The 21,856-nt window shown below is 37.7% G+C and overlaps 1 protein-coding gene across 1 annotated transcript in view; it reads right to left on the bottom strand.

The window, feature by feature from the left end:
• Cntnap2 (contactin associated protein 2) overlaps positions 1 to 21,856 on the bottom strand; it is a 1,438,942-nt gene that overhangs the window by 777,507 nt on the left and 639,579 nt on the right. The window contains exons 5-6 of the mRNA XM_090332259.1: positions 5,866 to 6,069; positions 804 to 988 (exon numbers count right to left, since the gene is read on the bottom strand). Of these exons, the coding sequence (XP_090188385.1) occupies positions 804 to 988; positions 5,866 to 6,069 (389 nt within the window). The remainder of the gene's footprint in view (positions 1 to 803; positions 989 to 5,865; positions 6,070 to 21,856) is intronic.

Raw genomic sequence — 21,856 nt, 5'->3', positions numbered from 1 at the left:
TACCCAATTATTAGGGCCCAACTTTGGGGCCATTTGAACTCATATACCTAGGCTTGCTATGGAAAACTAGTAAAACTCTTAACAGCTCCATGGGCTAAGAAAGCTTGCAAAACTCTAGCTAAATAGTATTTTAGTCTTTATATTTTAGAGAGATTCTAATGTTGTACATATAGTGTGACCTTAAAATTTTATATAATACTCTAATAAATATCTCCTTAAGGACTTGTATCTATACATATGACTGACACTTTTGATGGATGTAGAAAAGTGCGAATTGCAATCCAAATAATTTATTTTAAAAAATCTAACAGGCCTACGAAAAAGTTTACATTTAGAGCGATGGATATTAATATATCTTATACATATATCATATATGTAGGTATATTTGACACATCATGATGATCATGAATTTTTACTCTTTAATCTTTGGCTGTTTAGAAGGTAAAAATATGCCTTTATACACAATCTGTAAACTCTAGTATGTTTCACTCTGCTTATTTCATGACAATTATCTCCAAGGAAAGAAAACGACCAAAGCACAAGACTCATTTACAGCCATGGAGTTTTCAACGACATGTTAAAAGAAATGAAGATTTCTTGTTCAACATTTGGTAGTAAGCATTAGTCAACTTTCTGTCGACAAAGCCCTGAACGTACTGAACAGGACCTCAAATGACAGGTGATTGATGACTAGTTGTTAGGGTTTGAGGGTTGAGAGGCCCCAGAGGTCCCTACAGAAAGGTGTCCTGGGTGTTTAGTAAATAGGTCAGCTTTGCCCCCCTCCCACACGCCCCCCTGCCTACCTCATAATCCAAGTCCAGGTAGTCAAACTCCCCATTGGTGCGGAAGTGCTGCACACTTCTGTCCAGGGTGAGGTCAATGCTGCGTCCTTGGCGCTCTATGACCACAGAGTGCCAGTGGTGGTCGTCTAGCAGACTTCCTGCCATTACAGAGGTGTGCCCGTAGATGGGGCCAAGCTGGTTGCTGCCTGAGACACAGGAGCAAAGGAGAAACAGCCCAGTCACTACACAGCCCACTTGAGTCATGGAGGATTTTCCTTTCACGGTGCCAAATTCTAGCCACTGAGGTTAGCCTAGGGAAATCTGTCGAGAACTGTACTTAAAAACATTTTAGTTTCCAACTGCTGAGAAGTTATCTGAAATGGAAAATAGAAATGTCTCTTCTTCTAGCTGGTATGGTAGATCATGGCTGTAAGCCCCACACTGAGGAATCAGAATCTATTGATTCTGAAATGATTCCTTACTTAGTTATCAATATCATAACTGTGGAAGCCAAAGAATTGAGAGTTCAAAGCCCATCTGGACTAAAGAGCAAGATCTGTCTTCAAGAAACACAAGAAACAAAACCAAAGTGTGCCTCCTTTAAAAACTATTAATTACAATAAAAAATATATGAAAAAAACTAGCACTTTTCAATTTTTTTTTTGGACAGTACCATGAATTCTGCAAACTCTTGGTAAGTCACATCTGAAATCAGCCTCACAGAGTGGCTGCAAAGCCGGAGGCCCTGGGTTCTGACGTCCAGGAGATTGATGGCGCCTCTGTGTCTTCACGTAGGAAATGAAGAAAATGATCAGAAGTATCTTACTTATGATAAAGAAATTAAAGGTTGATGAATGATACTTATTGGGAGTGTGTGTGTGTGTGTGTGTGTGTGTGTGTGTGTGTGTGAAATGAGACAGGAATCCAGAAATAAGGGGGAATACATCTAAGACACATTACTGCTTTTAAAGCTCATACTAGACGCTGAGAAGCAGAGATTTGCATGCTATTGTATGAATAGTGTTAAAAAAAAAACTGGCGGTAGGCACTCACAGGAAACTATTGTCCTGCCTGTCATACAACCCAGGAAGTCAATAAAACTCTAGAAGTAAATCACTTTCCAGTGGAAAGGTAATGGACTTTTCTTTGTGAGGTCATAGGACCAGTTACTTATTTTAGAAAGTTAATGTCACACCTCTATAAACCAGAGCTGGTTTTAAAAGGTTACTCTGCATGTTTCATTTGTGAGAAAAAAAAAGGAAGAATAAAGACCTGTAAAAATACATGACTTTAGACAGAATCCAGATGCAGGCACATCGTTCAGAAAATATTTTGGTGCCAGTTTCTTCTCCATAATCCTGCTTCTGAGCTCAAGGCTGGTGTCCTATGCGCTTTGACTCATAGCTCCACTTCTCATTTTTTTTGCTGGTTAATTGGAGATAAGAGTCTCATCGACTTTCCTGCCCAAGCTGGCTTTGGATGGCAATCCTAGAACTCAGCCTCTGAGTTGTGAGGATTGTAGCCAGGGGCCACCAATACCTGGCTCATTGGGTTTTGTTTGTAAAATGATTTCAAATCATTTTCCCCAGGTAGCACAATGAACATGTTCATCATACAAAGATACACAAATAATCAACCAAAATAAAATAATAGAATTAACAGTCAAATAATATACAAAAGTATTTCTACCTCTAAAAGTGATTTCAATTATGTTTTTAAATTTTTAACTTTTTTTTCCTGGTCCTTGTCATGCGTTTAGGCCTTGCTTGGCTTTCTTGTTCATAGATGGAACTTTACCAACTAAACCATGTTTTTATTTTGCCATTTATTTAGTTAGTTGAAGATGGAATCTCACAGACTTTTCTACTCAGGCAGGCTTTGAACCAGAATATTTTAGGTCTTAACTTCGTGAGTATCAAGTATAACTGGAGAAAATCACTGGTGTCAGGTTAGATCGACCTAATTTAATTTATCCCAATGTTTTTTCATATGTATAAATGTGTATATATAAACACATAAACATATATTCAATTATATATGTGTGCGTTTTGACCATATAAGAATATATAGTATACCTATAATGTGACTATTGATATATTATTTTATTTTTATAATCTATACTTTGTATTTAATACTACATAGTATTTCCCCATATAATTAAAAGTTAGGGAGGAGGACCTGAGATGGAGGACTAGAGACAGGCATTACCAGAGCTCTGTCTGCTCAGTTACTATGGCAAAGATATGGAATTAGCCCATATGTCTCTCAGTGGACAAATGGATCATGAAAATAGATAAATAGGTAGATTAGATTAGATAGGTAGATAGATGGATAGATAGATAGATGCATACATACATACATACACACACACACTGGAATTTCTATTCCTTTATTGAAAAGAATGATATTGTGCCATTCATACAAAATGGAAACACTTGGGAAAAGTATATTAAGTGAATTAAGCGAGACCTACAGAAACACAGGTTTCACTATTTCCCTCATATGTTGTTACTTGAATGTACCTATAATTCTACAAATAAACACATTGGAAAGTAAGCAAGGGGTTGCAAACGAATTAACTGAAGTATAATAGATTCTATGGAGCGCTCAAACAGTATAATTCTTTTTAAGATTAAATTAAAGCCCAATAAGAGAAGCAGTAGGAAATGGGTACACTTGCCCAGGGCATAAACAAGGGGAGAGGAGTAGAAGGATGGAGGGGAAAGGGAGAGAATGTGATACAAGAAGTCACTCTCCATACCAGAGAAATGAGAGGAATAAGGGAAGGGGCGGGCCAAAGGGAGACAGAGGGGCGACACTGATAAGACACACTGAATTCGTGAACGCCCTGTTCAATGTTTCATTCAAACTAGTAAAGCAATGATACTATTTAACAAGAAAGAATTATTTTGAAAATCCCCTTTATGCCTAAAGAATGAAACAACTGTTTGTGAACTCATTTTTTTTATATTTAATGAGCCAAAATTTTCACCTTGTAAGCAATACTGTGGAAACATATCGTTGGGCATCAGTCCTTTTTGATAATTTCTCATTTACCTACATTGTATTTGGATCAGATTATACAACCTATTTTAAAGTGTCTGAAGATATATTGTCAAATGCTTTTCAGAAAACATCTTTTTTTGGCAGAACATCAAAAAGGGATTTTTTTTTTGGTCATGCACACAACACTGATATCATTTTAGGCATGTTTTCCTACTTGACAGAAGTTAATATTACTCATTTTCTTATTCATTTCTTTTATAGCTAGTCTGGCTAAGTATTCAGTGTGTGTCTAATGTCTATTTTTTTCTTTTGTGAGTTATCATTTATATGCAGTACTTAGATTTTCCTTTAGCATCTTGGTATTGCTATGGAGTTGGTAGGATCTATTATTCATGAAGAACATTAAAATTCCATATTTGACATTTGGATTTTCCTAGGCTTTCATGTGCATTTTGGTGTTTTGATATTTTAACATTAAGAAAATTCAATATTTTTGTGTAATTATGTGATATGGATTTTTTCCTTTTTTATTTTTCCTCATGGAAGCTTATTTATTCAGCTTAGATGTGGACCATAAAAAGTTGTAAACCTAAGCATAAATATGTAGGATGATGCACCCGTGCATAAATAAAAGTTAACTGAAGTTGTTTTACACTTTCATACTGGACTTTCACAAGTAATAAAAGTAATATATAGAATTTAAGCTTTACTCAGGAATATTTGGACATTCATATTGATAATTTATATGGTAGTTTGGTAAACAGGATCACTTTGTAGCTTCCTATTATCAGGCACATAAGGATGTAAATTTTAGTTTTGTGTTTTATAGTATAAATTGTACAAGTCTTTTTTATCACAACTGAAAACATTTAGAACAAATGATATTCTGAAGCATCCTTTCAGAGAACCTAGAATTTTTATCCAAGAAGGGAAGGATATTATCATTATTTTTCATGACCTCTAGTTGATTATTATTGTTATTATTATTATTAATATCAATACTGGTACTGGAATTTAACTTAGGGGGCATCACACTCTGACTTCAATTGGTTTCTCCCAGCTTCTGCCCTATCAATTAAGCCACACGTGAAGTCCAGCAATTTGCTAGTTCATTGAAGATAAGAACCTCGAGGATGTTTCTGTCCTGCTTGGCTTTGAACCAAGATCATCCAGGTCTCAGCTCTTTGAGTATCTAGGATTACAATTGTGAATCACTGGAACTGGGCACTGGGCTCATGATATGTAGTGCTAGTGATAGAGATTTTCCTTGAGCTTTACACAACAATTCTCTCTTATTACATTATCCTCTTAAGAATAATAAATACCTTAAACAATAACTCCCATGAGTCACTTTTTTTTCACTGTTGGACATTTCACCACAATTCAGCTTGCATAGTATATTATTTCCTTCAAGGGGAATTTCCTCATTGCACATACACTGGTGCCACTGCCTTTTATGAAGGCATTTAAACCTACCAGTATTTACCCATTTTACAAGACCTATTATTTAAAGTTACTTTAGTTCATTGCTCTAAAGGATGTTAGGTAACATATCACTTAAGTCCTGCATTAGTTCATAAACCTCATCAGTTTAAAGTATTATCCGTTTCCTGAAGCGTGCCATGGCAATGTATAAGAACATGTATAGTACGAGTATTTAAGCAGCAGTTTGAATAATCAGTGCAATGCCTTGAGTCTGAAATGTGCCCTGAGGGTGGAAGCAGAGGGTTTGAATTGAAGGGTATATTCTGTTTTGGGTTCTTTCTCCTCTGTATTTCCTGGCCACCCTGAGGTGCAGCTTTGCCCCACCATCCCCTTCTATTACCATATTCTGCCTGTACATGAAACCACAGCTATGAGGCCCAGTGCCCTAAAGCTGGGAAATGAACTAAGTCTTTCCTTCTCCAAGCTGTGCTCTGAGGTCTTTGGTCCTAGTGATGGCAAATCGACTAAGCCAAATACATTCCCACAGCTAGGGTTTAAGAAAGCATTTCAATATACATCCATAGTTCATATTTTTCAGGAATGAGGAAGCATCTTCTAAAAGGAAAAAATAAAAGGATGTAGCAGAACAGACCTAGGTTTAGACTGAGGACCAGCTTGGCTTTCTTCAGTTCCAGAGTGATGTAATCTCCTTGCTGGCCTTCTCCATGCAGAATCACCCCCTCACTCTCGGAAGTTTTAAATTTCAGGGCAATGACATCTTTCAGAGTCTTCATCTTCTTGTTTCTGAACCGGTATGGCAACACCACGTGGCCATCGAAGTTGATGACATCAGCCCCTGGGGAGGAAGGAATCAGAACGGGAGTGTTGGTTCAGTCATGTCCTGCTATGATTGGTTGTCTGGGCCTGCCTGCACTGAAGAAAGAACAATTAAAAGAGAAGTATTTGGAGAACATAGTCCTTGTTTCTCTTTCTGCTCACTGTTTCTGTTCACTATGCAACCTGAAGTGGACTTCATGAGAAGTGTTTGGAAAGAAAAATTACAAATCTGTTGGTTGTTTTGTTTTGTTTTGGTTTGGTTTTTTTTTTTTTTTTTGTGGGTCATGGGGCTTGAACTCTGGGTGCTGTCCCTGAGTTCTTCAGCACAAGGCTACCACCCTACCCCTGGGCCTGGGTGCTGTCCCTGATCTCCTCAGCTCAAGGCTACAGCACTATCCTTGAGCCAAGCCCTACTTCCTGTTTTCTAGAGGTCCTCTTGTGCCTGGGCTGGCTTTGAACCTTGATCGTCAGATCTCAGCCCCCTGAGTAGCTAGGATTACAGGCGTGACCCACTACTCCTGGCTATAACTCAGTTTTATAAATCATATATTCTTTATGTGATATATTGATACATTAAGATGATAAATTTATACATTATGAATTTTATGTAAGTTTCAGATGCTATAAAGAATATATTACATAAGTATATTACAAAGAATATGTAATTATTATATATGGTATAGTGATATTAATCAAAGCACTCAATTTACATGTTTTATGTATTCTGAAATTTAACAGGGCAATCTAGGGTTCACTACAAAAAACATTTTCTTAATTTCTAAAAGATTATGGATCCATTTAAAGTTTTGGTCTTACTCACTTTTTTTTTTTGGCCAGACTTGGGGACTGAACTCAGGGCCTGAGCACTTTCCTTGGACTTTCTCAAGATAGAGCTCTACCACTTGATCCAGAGCACCACTTCCAGTTTTCCTATGTATGTTGTACCAAAGAATCCAACCTAGGTCTTCATGCATGCTAGGCAAGCACTCAGCCACTAGGCCAAACTCCTGGCCCCACTCTTGTTCATTTGTATAAAGAGAATTGTAAATAAAGTTATATTAAACATTATATAACAGTAAGCCTATGTTTTCCTTTCAGATCATCAATACCTGTGGGAACCCTAGAGCCTCATGGCAATTATGAAGATACAGAGAGTGTGAGTGGATGATGTGCATGCAAGAGCCTGATGCCAGCGGAAAACTGCTGGTTTGTGTGTTGGAATTATCACGTTTGAGTAAAGAGGTTCTGAGTAATAATCAAAAGACAGGATCACCTGGACTGACCTGCTGGGAGTAGAGTAACAAAGAACCAGCCTGTCCTCCTATCCCCCAAAGCTCTGAGGACTTGAGCACATGGACCCTTTTGCTGATGCAGGGAAGGATAATGACCTGCCTTCTGCTGGCACTGAGGACTATATCCATGTAAGAATTCAACAGAGAAACTTCAGGAAGGTCTCTTACTACTGTCCAAGGGATTGCTGATGATTATGATAAAAAAGAAACTAGTGAAGGCATTTAAGAAGAAATGGTACTGTAATTGAGCATCCAGAATATGGAGAAGTAATTCAGCTTCAGGGTGACCCAGCATAAGGACATATGCCAGTTCCTGGTAGAGATTGGACCGGCTAAGGACGATCAGCTGAAGGTTCATGGGGTTTAAGTGCTTGTGGCTCACTGAAGCTTAAGTGAGGATTTCCTTGCAATGAGTAGAATTTCTCTTCTGTCCCTTGTCACAAGTTAAAAAACCTCACAGCTTGTATAATGCAACCATTTGGGGTCTGCTTTTAACTTGCACTAGTGTAACTCCTTCATGCAATAAACTAAAAAGAGCCATTGAAAAAAGGACAGGATCAGTGCCTTATTTATCTTATTAGCTGCCCCCTAGAATGTGCCCTATGATCCAGACAAAACTGTCCCAAATCTGTCCCTACTCAAAATCCAACCCCTGTCAAAATCTATCACTCAGACTTATCCCTCATTCTCATGGCAGTATAAATATAATATATATGTACATATACATGAAAATTGTTGCATAAGTAATTCTTCACCCACCATTCATGTTCACTGGATGGAACCAGTAAATGGCTTATACATCCTTTAAACTATCTCTTTGTCTCATGTTAGATGCTGATCTTTAAAAAAGATGATTATTGAACAATGTGACATTATAAAAAGTTCAGAAAGAAAAACTTAACTTTGAACTTTCAATTGTCCTACAAAGAGCATCAAAGGAATCTTAATCAACAGAGTTCTGTTCCCTGAGACTGTGGAAACACTGAGGGGTGTGTGGGGGGGGTGTCAACCATGAAATTTTGAGTACTGCTAACATCGCAAACCAATGAGAACTTAGCTCCATCTTCTTTACTGTTATAGTTGAACTCCAGTGGCAATATCTTTGTAAGGTGAGTTGAGAGATGAAATTTAAAAATGGAACCTGATTTTTAGATCTTAGGGTGAACTGAGAATCCTTAACAGTTGGTAGAATTTATTTTTTCCTGAAAAGGGAATAAGAGAAAACAAGAGTCCACTCTGACCAAATTTCATGTCAGTGGCAACTGGATAACAGAAACACTGCTGATTTATATACTTCTGATATATATATATATATCATATATTCATTGGGATGGTATATTTCTCATTAAGTTCTCAGGAAGTAAAAGTACCTGGACTTCAGATACAGTAATCACCACTCTTAAAGCATCACCTAAATACAAATTTATGTTCAGTTTAGACCCAAAGTAGTAACATGCCAATATTGATGTTATTCTACCTCATTTTTAGGACAATAGTATAAGAAAGTATGACAAGTAGGAATGAGTATGGCTTATTGGTTTGTCCTTTTACTAAAAATATAAGTAAAAGATATTCATGGGCCAGGAGTCCGGCCTAGTCACAGAGTGCTTGCCCAGCATGCATGAAGACCCTGGTTCAATTCCTTGGTACCACATACTTAGGGAGAAAAGCCAGAAATGGTCCTGTGGCTCAAGGAAGAGCTCTAGCCTTGAGAAACTCCAAGGACAGTGCTCAGGCCCTGAGTTCAAGCCAGGACTGGCAAAAATATATATTCATGCAGCCAAGTCTAATTTTATCTAGGATAAGTCATCAATAAGCAAATTGAAAATTGATCACATGCTCTGAAAGCCAAAATTTTTCCATTACAAAATCAGTTTCTTCTTTGATGAACAAATTATTTCCACAATATCCATGTTTCCTTGGGTATGTTTTATCAGAGCTGGCTTGAAAATTATAAAATTCCTTAATATCTGTTATATTTACACTTAAACCCATATGCTTTCAGAAGAATGCAAGATAGAGTATTGTAATGCAAATAGGATCCATCAGAGTTTAGTTCTATTTCCTATAAAATGCATTGAAATTTCATTTGATATCTAATAATATGTTGTGGTTATTTTAGGATAGCCCATTTTTTTCTATTATCCTGATTACTTATCTCTCCCTAGAATTAAGTTTGGTATGCAGTGATTAAATATGCATGGTTGCACTATTTAAGCAATCTGAACAACAATAATGGCTAGTCAAAAAGTGAATGCAAAATCATAGTGTTTCCACATTTTAGTTTCTAACAATAACTCAGACAGCTGGAAGTGTGCCCAATTCATCAAAGCATCATGGTACAAGAGGCTCATTCTGTTTTTTTTTCTTTTTTCTTTGTTAATTTATTGTTAGTTTTTACTTCCTGAATGTCCATATGAAGACCTAAAGAAATATTTACCATGGAAAAGATTTAATATTAAAAAATCACTTATTTATATTTTTAACAAACATTGTTATCTGTGTTGCTAAAGGCTTACGTTACATACAAATTTTAAAAATACAGATTTATCCCAACCATAAGTATTACTCATGAGCACTAAATTGGTTCCTGTTTTAGATTTTATCCATTTACTTATGAACTCATCTATTTAAGTATGGGATAGTCACTACCTTATTATATACACACAAGTATATATATATATATGAAATTTAGATTGTGTGCTATATACATGTACATAAATAGGTAATCTATCTAACATATTGCCTGAAGGTTTCATTTGTAAGCTGTATTTTTGAGATATCATTTTTTTACCTTAATTTTATGTTTTACTATGAAAAGATGCTGGATCTTATTGAATAGTTTTTCTAAAGCAATTGCAAAGAGTATAAATTTGTCAGTTTTGTTGATTTTACATTTGTTACATTTTACATTTGTTGCTTGTACATATTGAAATAGACTTTATCCTTGTAGTCAATCTTATTTGAGCACATGAGATTATTTGTTTATTATAATTAAGCAGTTGTACATCAATGTTAGTATTTCATAAGTCAAGTTAGAAGTCCAACGTTTCTTGATCAATGCCACCCTTTCCTGTGTCCTCTCCATTTCCCCACCATTTCCTGTCTTCTACTTACACAGTTCACTCTTTACATAATGCACTTTAGAAATGATGATGGCATTTTTAACCCTTTCCTGCACCTATTTGGGTGCCTCCTCCTCCTCCTCAAAATACGTTTTTTTTACGACCCATATTTAGTTAGATCTATTTTATATAAGCTGTTGCATGTTTTGGGTCCTGGAAGTCTCCCACAGCTGGATAACTCTTCCTCAAGCTTTGGAATACTTTGTCTTACTTTTTTATCAGCTACTTTTTCTCAGCCTTTAACTTGCCCCTGCTTTCCTTCTATGACAATAACTCACAGATTTTGTCTTTTCACAAAGGTCTGCAGGACCACTGAGGCATTCTTCTTGTGATTGACCTAGATCCTTTATCTTCCCTAATTCTCTGCTTACAGCATGTTCCACTTGTGTGTGTGTGTGTGTGTGTGTGTGTGTGTGTGTGTGTACCAGTAGTAGAACTTGAACCAGGACCTGGGTGCTGTAATTGAGTTTTTTACAAGGCTGATGCCCTCACATGGGTGCCATTTCTAGCCTTTTAATGGTGAGTTGGAAATAAGAGTCTCTTGCTGACTTTGAGTTGCAATCTGAGTCTCCTGTGTAGCCAGGATTACAGGTGTGAGCCACTGGCACACATCCGATTATTAGGTCAACTGAGGTTTTTGAGTTATTGAGGTTATTCACTTCTAAAATAGCCCTAGTTTGTTTTTCAAGGTTTCTCTATTTTCATTGAATTTTTTCCCCTCCTACCCTGCATTGCCTTCCTTATTTCAAGGAGAAGTTTATCTGAATTTACTTCGAGTTCATTTAGCTGTTTCTTTGTATCCTCTTTGAATTCATTCAGGCACATTACATAAATTTCATTGACAATTCTTATCATTGCTCCTTTGATCTCATTGTCTGAAATTTCAACTACATTATTATTCAAGTCCTTCTTTCTCGGGGAGGCATGCTTCCTTGCTTTTTCATATTTCTTGTGCTTCTATATTGGGATTTATATAGATGAGGCCAAATCATTGACAGACCATTTCAATCGCCTGCTGCCTCTCCATTGAAAGAGTCAGTGTTCTGACAGCTTTATGGCTGGCTTGAGGCCCTATCCACACTGGACTGGGAGATAGGAGTCAGTAATCAAGTGTTTTCCCAGTGCTTGTGGCACCACCCTGGTACTCAGAACTGCTTGAATTAGGTTAAACTAGCTGACATTCTGAGTTGGTTGTCTACTGCCAGAATCCTTTCAAAGCAGATGGTTCCCTTCTTTGTGTCCTGACTCTGGCTCCTATCAAATGTTGAGGGCTTTAGGGCCTGTAGTCTGGCCAAGTTCCCACTGGTCGTGGACACCCTTAGCTTTCTTCTTCAGGGTCAGCAAGTTCCCAAAATCCCAGGGTAACCCCCAAATACAACAGAGAGCTGAGGAGCAAACAAAGCAGGGAGCTCTTGGAAAAGAATCGGTGTCTCTTCCTGCTGCTCTAAGTGTTTTCAGGACATGGTCCAAGGATTCACATCCCTACCTGGAAGAGGAGGTGCACAAGAGCTGTGCTTCAGAGGTAATGCGGAAAGGGGTGGAGTTAAGCCCCCTGCTGTTATCTGTAAGGCCACTTGGCCCATCCAGGAGCCTTTGTAACTTCAGTGCAAAGACACAGGTAAGACAGCCCTCCTGCAGAAGAGTTCGAGGGACCCTCAGAATGCAGCACAGAAAGGAGTGCAGTGTTGTGTACCAGCCCAGGGCAGATGGATCTCAGGTCACGGACCATAGTTGCAATTGCAATGTGCTTAGGGGTGTGTGTGTGTGTGTGTGTGTGTGTGCGCGTGTGAATAGTTTTTACTATCTTCAAGTGATTGTACAAAGGAATTACCACACAATGAGAAGGAAAGACGCATAGTTGGGTCGTGGACTGGAAGAGAATGGGGTGGTATTGCCGTTATATAAGGAAGGTAGTGAGTGCATTGATTTTTTGAACTGTTAACCCCCTCATCTTTTCTCCCCATTCCCTTTGCTGCCTCTCCCCCCAAGATCTAAGGTTCATTTCCAACAGTGTCCAGTGAGATTCATTGTTGCATATTAGTTTATCCTTTGTCCTGCTGTTTCTTTGATTCCCTTTCCCTTCCATGAGTCAGAAAAATTAGATAAATTTATATGTAGGACAAAGGGTACAGAAAACTAAAAAAAATAGGAAGAAAGAAAGAAAGAAAGAAAGAAAAAATTGAAAACAGTACATAATAAAAAACCTCTTGTTTTCAATTGTTGGAGTTCATTTTGATATACTTCATTATACAAGGTCATATCTATCCACTGGGGTATTGTGATCCTTTGCTAAGAATATCATAAATATATTCTAGTTATTACAAATGTGGGAAAGCATGCAACCTACTTTATCAAGAAATTAAATAACAGCAGATGCTGGCAGAGATGTGGCCAAAGGAATAACTACACGACTATACTGTTGGTGGGAGGGAGTGTAAACTTGTTCAGCCACTCTGGAAAGCAGTATGGCAGTTCCTCTAAAGATTAAACATAGAACTCCCCTATGACCCAGCCATTCCACTACTGGGCGTTTACCCAAATGACCACAAACAAGGCCATACTAAAACTACCAGCACAATGATGTTCATTACAGTATTATTTACCATAGCTAAGATATGGAATCAACCCAGATGCCCCTCAGTAGATGAATGGATCAAGAAAATGTGGCATATAGACGCAATGGAATTCTATGCTGCCATCAGAAAGAATAACATTGCCCCATTCATAAGGAAAAAGAAAAACTTGAAAAAATTATATTAAATGTCTGGATGGTAACTCATGCCTGTAATTCTAGCTATTCAGGAAGCTGAGATTTGAGGATTGCAGTTCAAAGCCAACCTGGGCACAAATGAGACTATTATCTCCAATTAATCACCAGAAAACCAAAAGTGGCCCTGTGGCTCAGAATAGTAGAGTACTCACCTTGTACTGAAGAGCTCAGGGCCAGCTCCCATGCTGAGAGTTTACGCCCCAGGATTGACAAGAAAGAAATGTAGTTTATGTGTTATTTCTACATAGTTTTCTTTTAAATGAATGCATTTTTGTTTAAAGTTATGAAGTTGTTCACATCCTTTTAGCACAGCTATTGTATACTAACTTAAAATCTTTCTTGACATTGAGGTGATAGATGGATTTACACCTATATAAATATATTAACTTACATTAGATAATACTGTAGGATATTTCATTGTTTAATCTCCACATACATTTACACAGCATTCCTACCAATCTCATTCTATCACACCCTCCACCCTCCAAAAAAAACTCCCCAACAGATATCACTGTTCCACTTCCAGTGCTGCAAATAATCTCTTTCAACCGTATTCACTCTCTGTCATCTTCCTTGCCACCTCAATCCACTTTCACTTGTTTATACCTGTGGCAGGGAGACTCTATATATTTTTGTTGTTGAATTGTATCATGAAAAACTACAATGTCTGATTATTTGTTAATGTCTTATGTAGTTGTCTTACATGAGTCAAAGCCAGATACAGAAAAAGTAGTATATTACTTATAAGCAAAAGATAATAGAAAATAAACTTTAGAAACACTCTTCCTCACCAAGTGGTCACTAACATACATGGACAGAGATATGCCTAACCATATTCTGCCTCTTTACATTTCATGGGACCCCAGAAATTCAAAGCAATCTACCTCTAAGCTGAGCTATGGTTGTACTCTATCTGATAATGCATAAATAATAAGCAATTTCTGAAAATTAGCATAAAACCTATTTGTTAGAAATCCATGTGGAAGCTATTTGTATTTTTATAAATCAAAAATTAAACATATTAGACTTGCCCTCTCTGTGAAAATATTGACCGAAAATAGCTCCCTAGTTTTGGGCATACAAAATCTTTTCTTTTTCTGGATAGGAGAAAAACAGTCTAGAATTACAAATTTCAAATAAATGTTTTTAAAAGGTGTGGAAAGGAACTAAACATCAAGAAACTCCTGGACTATCAGTTAGTTCAAGTTGTTCTCAGCATTTATTCCATATACATTTAAAAATTATAAAAGTCAGGAAGCACTGCTGGTTCACATCTATAAACCTAGTTCTTTGGGGAGCTAAGATCTAGAGGATCATATTTCAAAGCCAGCTCAGACAGAAGAGTTCACGATTTTCCACCTCTAAAAATTCTCAGCAAGAAGCTGGGCTGGAGGCATGGCTCAAGCAATAGAGAACCAGCTGAGTGATCCAGAAAATGCAGTCGGGCAAGGTGCACAAAATCCAAAACATCAACACCAAAAATCACTAAATCAATTTTAAATAGCTGTGTCAGTATGGATACCTACATTTTAAAGCTATATAGCTTAGATGATGACAAGTTGGCTGGAAATCAAGCTATAGGGCTTTTAATGATGCATGATTTCAGTAGAAGTAATACAATATTGAATAGAAGATCAATAAATGTCTTTAAAGAATGAATGGTATAGATGTACCAGGTGTGGGGTGGAGAGAGGACAGCCAGCCTCATCCTTTCCTGAAGTTATTCTATCTTATTCCCAATTTTCCCTCAGTTTTAGTCATCTCTTTATCCTCTATGTTCTGATTCTCTGACATCTATGGCTTTGTTGAGCCTGGAAGACCAACCTTTCAAAGTGGTGAACTTGCCAGCAAGCCCCAGTGTTCAGACCAATCATATCCCTTCTGTCTTCACATGGTGAGTTAGTAACCGTTGGTCAGAAGGGTGACCAACCAGCTTGGGGTTGTTCTTATGTCCAGGAGCCCCCTGAAATTACTCAAGCTAGCCAATCCCAAACCTAACTCACCCATTTCTTTTACTGGAAACCACAAGAAAAATTCTTATCCAAATCTCCTGTTTCTCTTGCTGCTCCTGATAGATTCTGGGGATTTTGTATCCTCCCTTGGCTCAGGCCCACCCTTTGACTTGGCTTAACTCCACGCTTCATAATTGTGGGGGAATGGATCTTTCCAATGGCAGTATCTGATAAGATGGACTTCCTTTGTCTCACATTTTCTATTAATATATTTTAGACAGCACTTAAAGAAAATGTTGTACCTTTTTTATGAAAGAAGAAAAACATTAAAATTATTAAAGGATCTTAGAATGGTTAACAAATTATTTTATATGTCTGTACAAAGCTCCTGGATAATAAATTTTAGAAACCATTATTTAAGGTCTGGTACAAACTAGCGTTCAGTGAAGTACTTTCTGCAATCATAACCTTGTGAAAGACTTGAAGGTTACCAGGGTAGAGAGGTAAGTTATAAGAAGGAATTAACAGATGAGCTTCCTTTATAAGGAGAATTAAGACTGAGTTAGATAAACCCAGACAGATGGCAGAACAGAATACTACATTGTTGTTTTTTTTGTAAAAGGAGCTCAGTTCTGTGTGAATTTAATACACGCTTCTCGTAGGTCATAGAAAGAGGAACAGTGAGAAGATGAAGGACTTTAAGCTCCATATGGATGATGTGTGCCTGTGTGATCCGTGATGGCACGTACTTCTTAAGGCTCATAATCAGACTTGCATCCTGGAAAGATAGTTCCTTAGCTGGTATGCAAAAGGTCATAGAAAGTATCTACAAGGAGGGGCCAGGGACAGAAAGAGAGAAAGGAAGCAGCCTTAGAGAAGCTGATTTGTAGTAGTTCAGATACAAAAGCCATAAAGCAATAATTTTTGTGTCATAGCTGGCACCAATGGCTCACACATGGAATCCTAGCTATTTGGGAAGCTGAAATTCGAGAATCCTGGTTCAAAGCCAGACTTGTCAGACAAATCTGAGAGACTATCTTCAGTTAATCAGAAGGGAAAAAAAAAAGAAGAAAGGGGAAGTGTAGCTCAGGTACTATCCTTGATCAGGGACTATTGAGCAAGAGTGTGAAGCCTTGAGTTTAAAACCCTGTACTAGAGTAGATGCACAGGTACCCACATGTGTGTGCGCACACACACACACACACACACACACACACACACACACACACACACACAGAATTCTATATCATTAGAAAAGTCAAAACCCTGATGATACATTGTTGCTATGCAGGATGAAGAATTACAGATGACTAATTACAGTCATCAGTTTGTTCTATGGTAAGATAAATGCAGAATCAGAAAATGAGCATGTTAATGGAAGTTAAATCTAGCCCCACATCCCTAAAATTCCACTTTGAAAACCACTAAATGTTTTAAATCACATTTTAAGCACATTATGTTAAGGTTTTAGACTTTCTCAAGTGTGCCATGTTTTTAGCTACCTCACAGTTGTGTGCTCAATGCCAACTCCTTATCAATGTCTATCCCAAATCATCCCTTATAAAATTATCGTGTTAATAGGCTACCATATTGTGTATGTTTCATAAAGTGTCGGAGACAAGTAGAAATACACGAAAGGTGACAAGTAAAGAATGCCACTTTTATTTACTTTATTCTCTGTGCTTTTCTGGAAGCTAAATGAGTTGGTGTAAATGACTTTTACTTATTTGCAGGAGACTGGAACATATGCTTGGTGTATCTGGAGTTTGTTTTTCCGGTGTAGTACATCGCTATGTGTTATGTGTGGTTTGATTTCACATACCTTTGGGTGAAACTTACCTCAACCATAAAATAGGTTTAATAAAGCTCAAAATGTACACATGTTGTGAAATCATGGGCCCTCTCTCTCCTCTCCACTACAGCAATGGGTTCTTGGCAGGTGAAACACTAAATGTTTCTCTATGGGCCGGTCATCCACACACCTCAGTGGTTTGGGCAGGGGAAGGATGTGATTCACAATGAACTTGGGGGCCTTCCATTACTCTGTGACATCTTCACACCACTCGGGCCCTGGTGAACAGTTTGAATTAATTTATTTCTCTAAATGAATGCTGCTCTCTTACCTCCTTGTGCAGAGAACCCATCCTGAGAAGGGAGCAAACACTGATTCGAGGCTCTTGAAATTAGAAGCCACAGCATCACAGCTCAGAGGAGCCAAGCAGTTCATACAAATGAGTGATGCTGGCTGGGTGTAGAATAATCATGTCACTTCATTGATCTGCCTCTGCTCACTTTTAAACAGGATCTGAGCTGGAAGGATATATTTCTTTCTGACCTGTAACCTCCAGGGAAAAGATGTTAACTGATGGTGAGCAAACTTGGCCCTCGTCATGTAGAAGAATGGCTTGGAAAGGTTAAGCATACACAGAGGGCAGGGGCACCTGTAGGCAAAACTAGTGTGATGTGTGAACACTGCTGTTATTACAACTTTCAATCTTAAAGAAAGGCCAGAAATGGTTTCCCTATGAAGCCCAGGCAGACCCAGAATTTAGAAACCTCCTACTGGAATTACAGTTCTAATCTACCTATGGTGAGCTCCAAATTTTTCTCTCTTTTATTGAACTGTTATATTATTTTCTATTTTTTCCGTGACTTTATTTGGAGATAATCTGCTTTAAAGTAGCAACATAAAAACAAACTATTTTTTCCAAAGAGTGACTAGAATGAGAATTCTAATCTACTATAATCTACTAAATTACCTTCAGACAATGTATGATTTGTGGCTGACTTCTTAAATATTAAGTTTTTTGGATATTCTTTTGTATAATTTATATGCTCAATTTCTCTTCCTGCCATAAAGCAGATTTTGGTCTCAAGGAGATTTGTTAGTTTCTGGTTTCTGAAGTCCTGAGCTTGTAGAAATATTAAAAAGTTACTGATAAAATTCAAAATCTCAGCGGGGTGGGGTGCCGTGGCTCATGCCTCTATTCCTAGCTACTTAGGAGGCTGAGATCTGAGGATCAAGAGTTCTAGGACAACGCCCAGGCCCAGGATAAGGTGGTATCCTTGAGCTGAAGAGCTCAGGAACAGTGCCCAGGCCGAGTTCAAGCTCCATGACCCACAAAAAATAAAAATTATAACTCTCTCCAAGAAGTAGATTATTTAAACTCAATGTCATCCCATTAACTTTAGAGACTTTCTTTGTTTTTGTTGACTTTCCTTTTTGTTTTCTTGTTTTTCTTGTGAGGCTTCTTGGGAAGGCATTAAATTTAGAAATAAAACACATTTTGATACAGGGCCTAGTTATATCCTTTTCAATGTTTGGAATTTGACCGTTTTTTTTTTTTTGTACAGTTTAAGTCAATCCTAACAATTTACGCACCTTACCAAGCCCAACAGACACAGTACTGTTACAATTGCAAGTTACAGGGGGTTGGTAAAGTTCTTAAAATATCAATAGTCAAGTTCCTGTTGATTGAGATAAGAGGCACTGCAGGTCTTCATTCTAAGGATGAGGTGCTTGGGAGGTAGGACAGTTACCAGGTAATTAAAGTGATGCTGGCTTTTTTCCTGGCCCAGATGAACTAGGATGACAACCAGCATTGTGCCTATCCAGCAGGGCGCAGGACAGCACTGTCTCTGGCCCAGAGGTTAGGACATGACCCGGGCCCAGCTGTCCTTGGGAAAACTGAGTTCATCTACCCAGCCTGAACAGTGGAAGGAGGAAAGAAATCAAGAAAATGTGGCATATATGCACAATGAAATTCTGTGCTTCCATCAGAAAGAATGGCATTGGCCCATTCGTATGGAAATGGAAAGACTTGGAAAACAATTTTAATAAGAGGAGTAAGCAAGACCCAGAGAAACATAGGCCGCAGGGCTTCCCTCCTTGGGAGCAAGGAGAATGAGCCAATAACTTTCCAAGTAAACACACTGGTGGTAAAAGACAAAAAAGTGACACTTGGACCCGGTTAACTAAACAGGACTCTCAATGTTCACACAGCGAGCACCTAGGAGGATATTCTTAGGAGAGGATCATAAAGGCTCCATACTGTGTGCAAAAGATCATAGAAAAGGATGCTTATCTAAATGAATGCCAAGAAATGGATTCCATGATTTTTGTTTTGCTTTTGTTTTTCCTCTTTTATTGCTATTTTTGATTTCTATACTTTTTGTCTTGTAAGTTTATCTGTTTGGGGGAGGGGAGAAGGGAGCCCAGAAATGATGGGACCAATGGGGAACTAATTCAGCAGTGATACTTACTAGAAACTATGTTGGAAATGAACTATAAAACTGGGGGGGAGGGTTGGGAGAGGAAATGAGGGAAGAGGTGGCACTGTTCAAAAGAAATGTACTCATTACCTGGCCTATGCAATTGGTCTGTGCATCACATTTGTAATAAAAAAAATACTTTAAAAGAAAGAAAGGAAAAAGTCACACCACAGAAACTTTCTACTTTAACTGCAAATTATCTAAGTCATCTTGTAGTTGGCCATTCAGCTCCAGGTTGCAACCACTTATTTTCATTTTTTAAAATGTTAAATTAGATTACAAAAAATGGAGGCATTTAGAATTTCAGAGTATATTCACATCTTCTGATTCATTGATTGCCCTATCAATTGAATTTCTCTAGAAGCAACTTAAAAATACATAGTCTAAATGCTGAAAAACTTGCCTGTGACCATTTGAAGAATAGTTACTTCTACACCAAACACCAAGGTTAACAGCTTGACTGAAGCATGGGAAGCTAATGAGGTCGTGACAATTGTTATGGCATTAATGGGTTTAAGACAAATTAGGGTGCCCCTGGTGGTAACCTCCTGACCTGTTGCTAGTCCTAAGTTTTCTTGATGCAATGCATTTTCTTCTCAGTAAGGAAGGCTGGAAAATAGAGAGATGGAAGGTCAAAGGGGATCACATATAACTGAGTTTTCTCTGTTCTGACTATTCATAGCACTGAGTTAGGTATATTTCAGAGCATCTGGATTCAGGACATTTGAGGGCATAACTTCTCCCTGCACCTGAGAGAACAATGGGGTAAAGTAAGGAATGAGGATATATATATATATAGATAGATAGATAGATAGATATAGATATAGATATATTACTAAACATATACATATATATGCATATGTATATACATATATACATACCTGCTATAGATATGCATATATAGTGTGTGTATATAGAGAGAGTCTTCAATAAAAAATTTTATAGTAGATCTAAATTTATGTCCCCATGACAGATTTTTCCACATCAACAATAATATCTGTGTTTATTTTTTTCTACCATATGAATTTGTTACCCTGAAAACTACTGTATATCAACAGCAGAAATTTGCTATCTTCACATCTTTTGAATATACATATGTATGAAACATAATTTTTATATCTTCAAATTATCAAATTTAGTTAAGTGCAACCCAAAGCCTAGACTGATAACCAGCAGCCTTCCCATTGTTGTATTTTATGACTAAATACAATGAGATTCTTTAGAGTTTAAGGTAAACAAAGAATCTCAATTATTATGGCTAGGAATATATTAAGTAACTCATGATAAAAGAAAAGAGTATAAACTTTCAGACATAAAGTGGGAAGAAAAAGCAGACATAGGTGATTTTCTGGTGGTTCTGCAGAAATGGTGAATGCTATTTTTAAGGTTTAGACACAGTGTGAGGGACACATAAAGAGAACATTTATAGATTTATAGATATGGAGGGACTGTGAGGCACAAATGGACACAGAGGCTCTGAAAGAGGGGCAGCATTCGGTCGTTTCAAATGACAGCTGCTACAGACACCCAGAACATCTGGATAAAGTAAAATGGAGCTAATTCCAGTGTAAAATCAAAGTATATATGACAGCAGCTGGCCAGTGTGGTTACCAAGCCAGACTGGTGCAGACCAAACTTCTTTACAGCCATAGGACAAACTGCTCTCAAGAGGGCAGTCTGGACTCTAACCACAGACCAGAAGAAACTAATTTGTCTGCAGTAGGGAGAAAATTGTGACCCCAGCTCAGCCCCTCCAGAATCCATCACCAAATATGATGACACACTTTAGAAGCTGCTTTTCTTTTGTAATCATCCCCACTGTGTATTGTGTCACTCACATAACCTTGTATATAACGTGGCATCAAGATGTAGAAACTGTCCTTTATTTATGCATGAGCATCTGATTTCAAAGCCTAGCACTGTCAAATATAGAAATAAGTAGAACTGCTTGGATTTGGTGGATCACATTTCTAAACTTCCCCACCTGAAAAGTAATTAAAAGTATGGAAGATAGACTCAAGCAGTAGAACATCTGCTCGGCAAGGGCATGGTTCTGAATTCAAATCCTCAAAGAGGGTAAAAAAGGAAGGAAGGAAGGAAGGAAGGAAGGAAGGAAGGAAGGAAGGAAGGAAGGAAAAGGAAAAAAGGAAAAGAGAAGAAACAGGAAAGGATACAATACAAAAGAAAAGAAAAGATGGAAAAAGAAAGGGAAGTGAATATTTCCGTCCTTGCCCACTCCTCTTCCCCCTCTTCCACCATGTTCTCATCTGACAGATATATAACTGAGGATCCAGTAGAAGAATGTTCATTACGGTAACACTATGTCAAGAGGTTTACACATTTCTGGACATCAGGAACAACTGAAAGGGAGGATGTACAACTAAAGGAAACAAAG

The sequence above is a fragment of the Megascapheus bottae genome, chromosome 5 (assembly GCF_031878675.1).
Source record: "Megascapheus bottae isolate mThoBot1 chromosome 5, mThoBot2.hap1, whole genome shotgun sequence".
NCBI classification, from domain to species: domain Eukaryota; kingdom Metazoa; phylum Chordata; class Mammalia; order Rodentia; family Geomyidae; genus Megascapheus; species Megascapheus bottae.
This window is presented reverse-complemented; position numbering and strand designations above follow the sequence as displayed.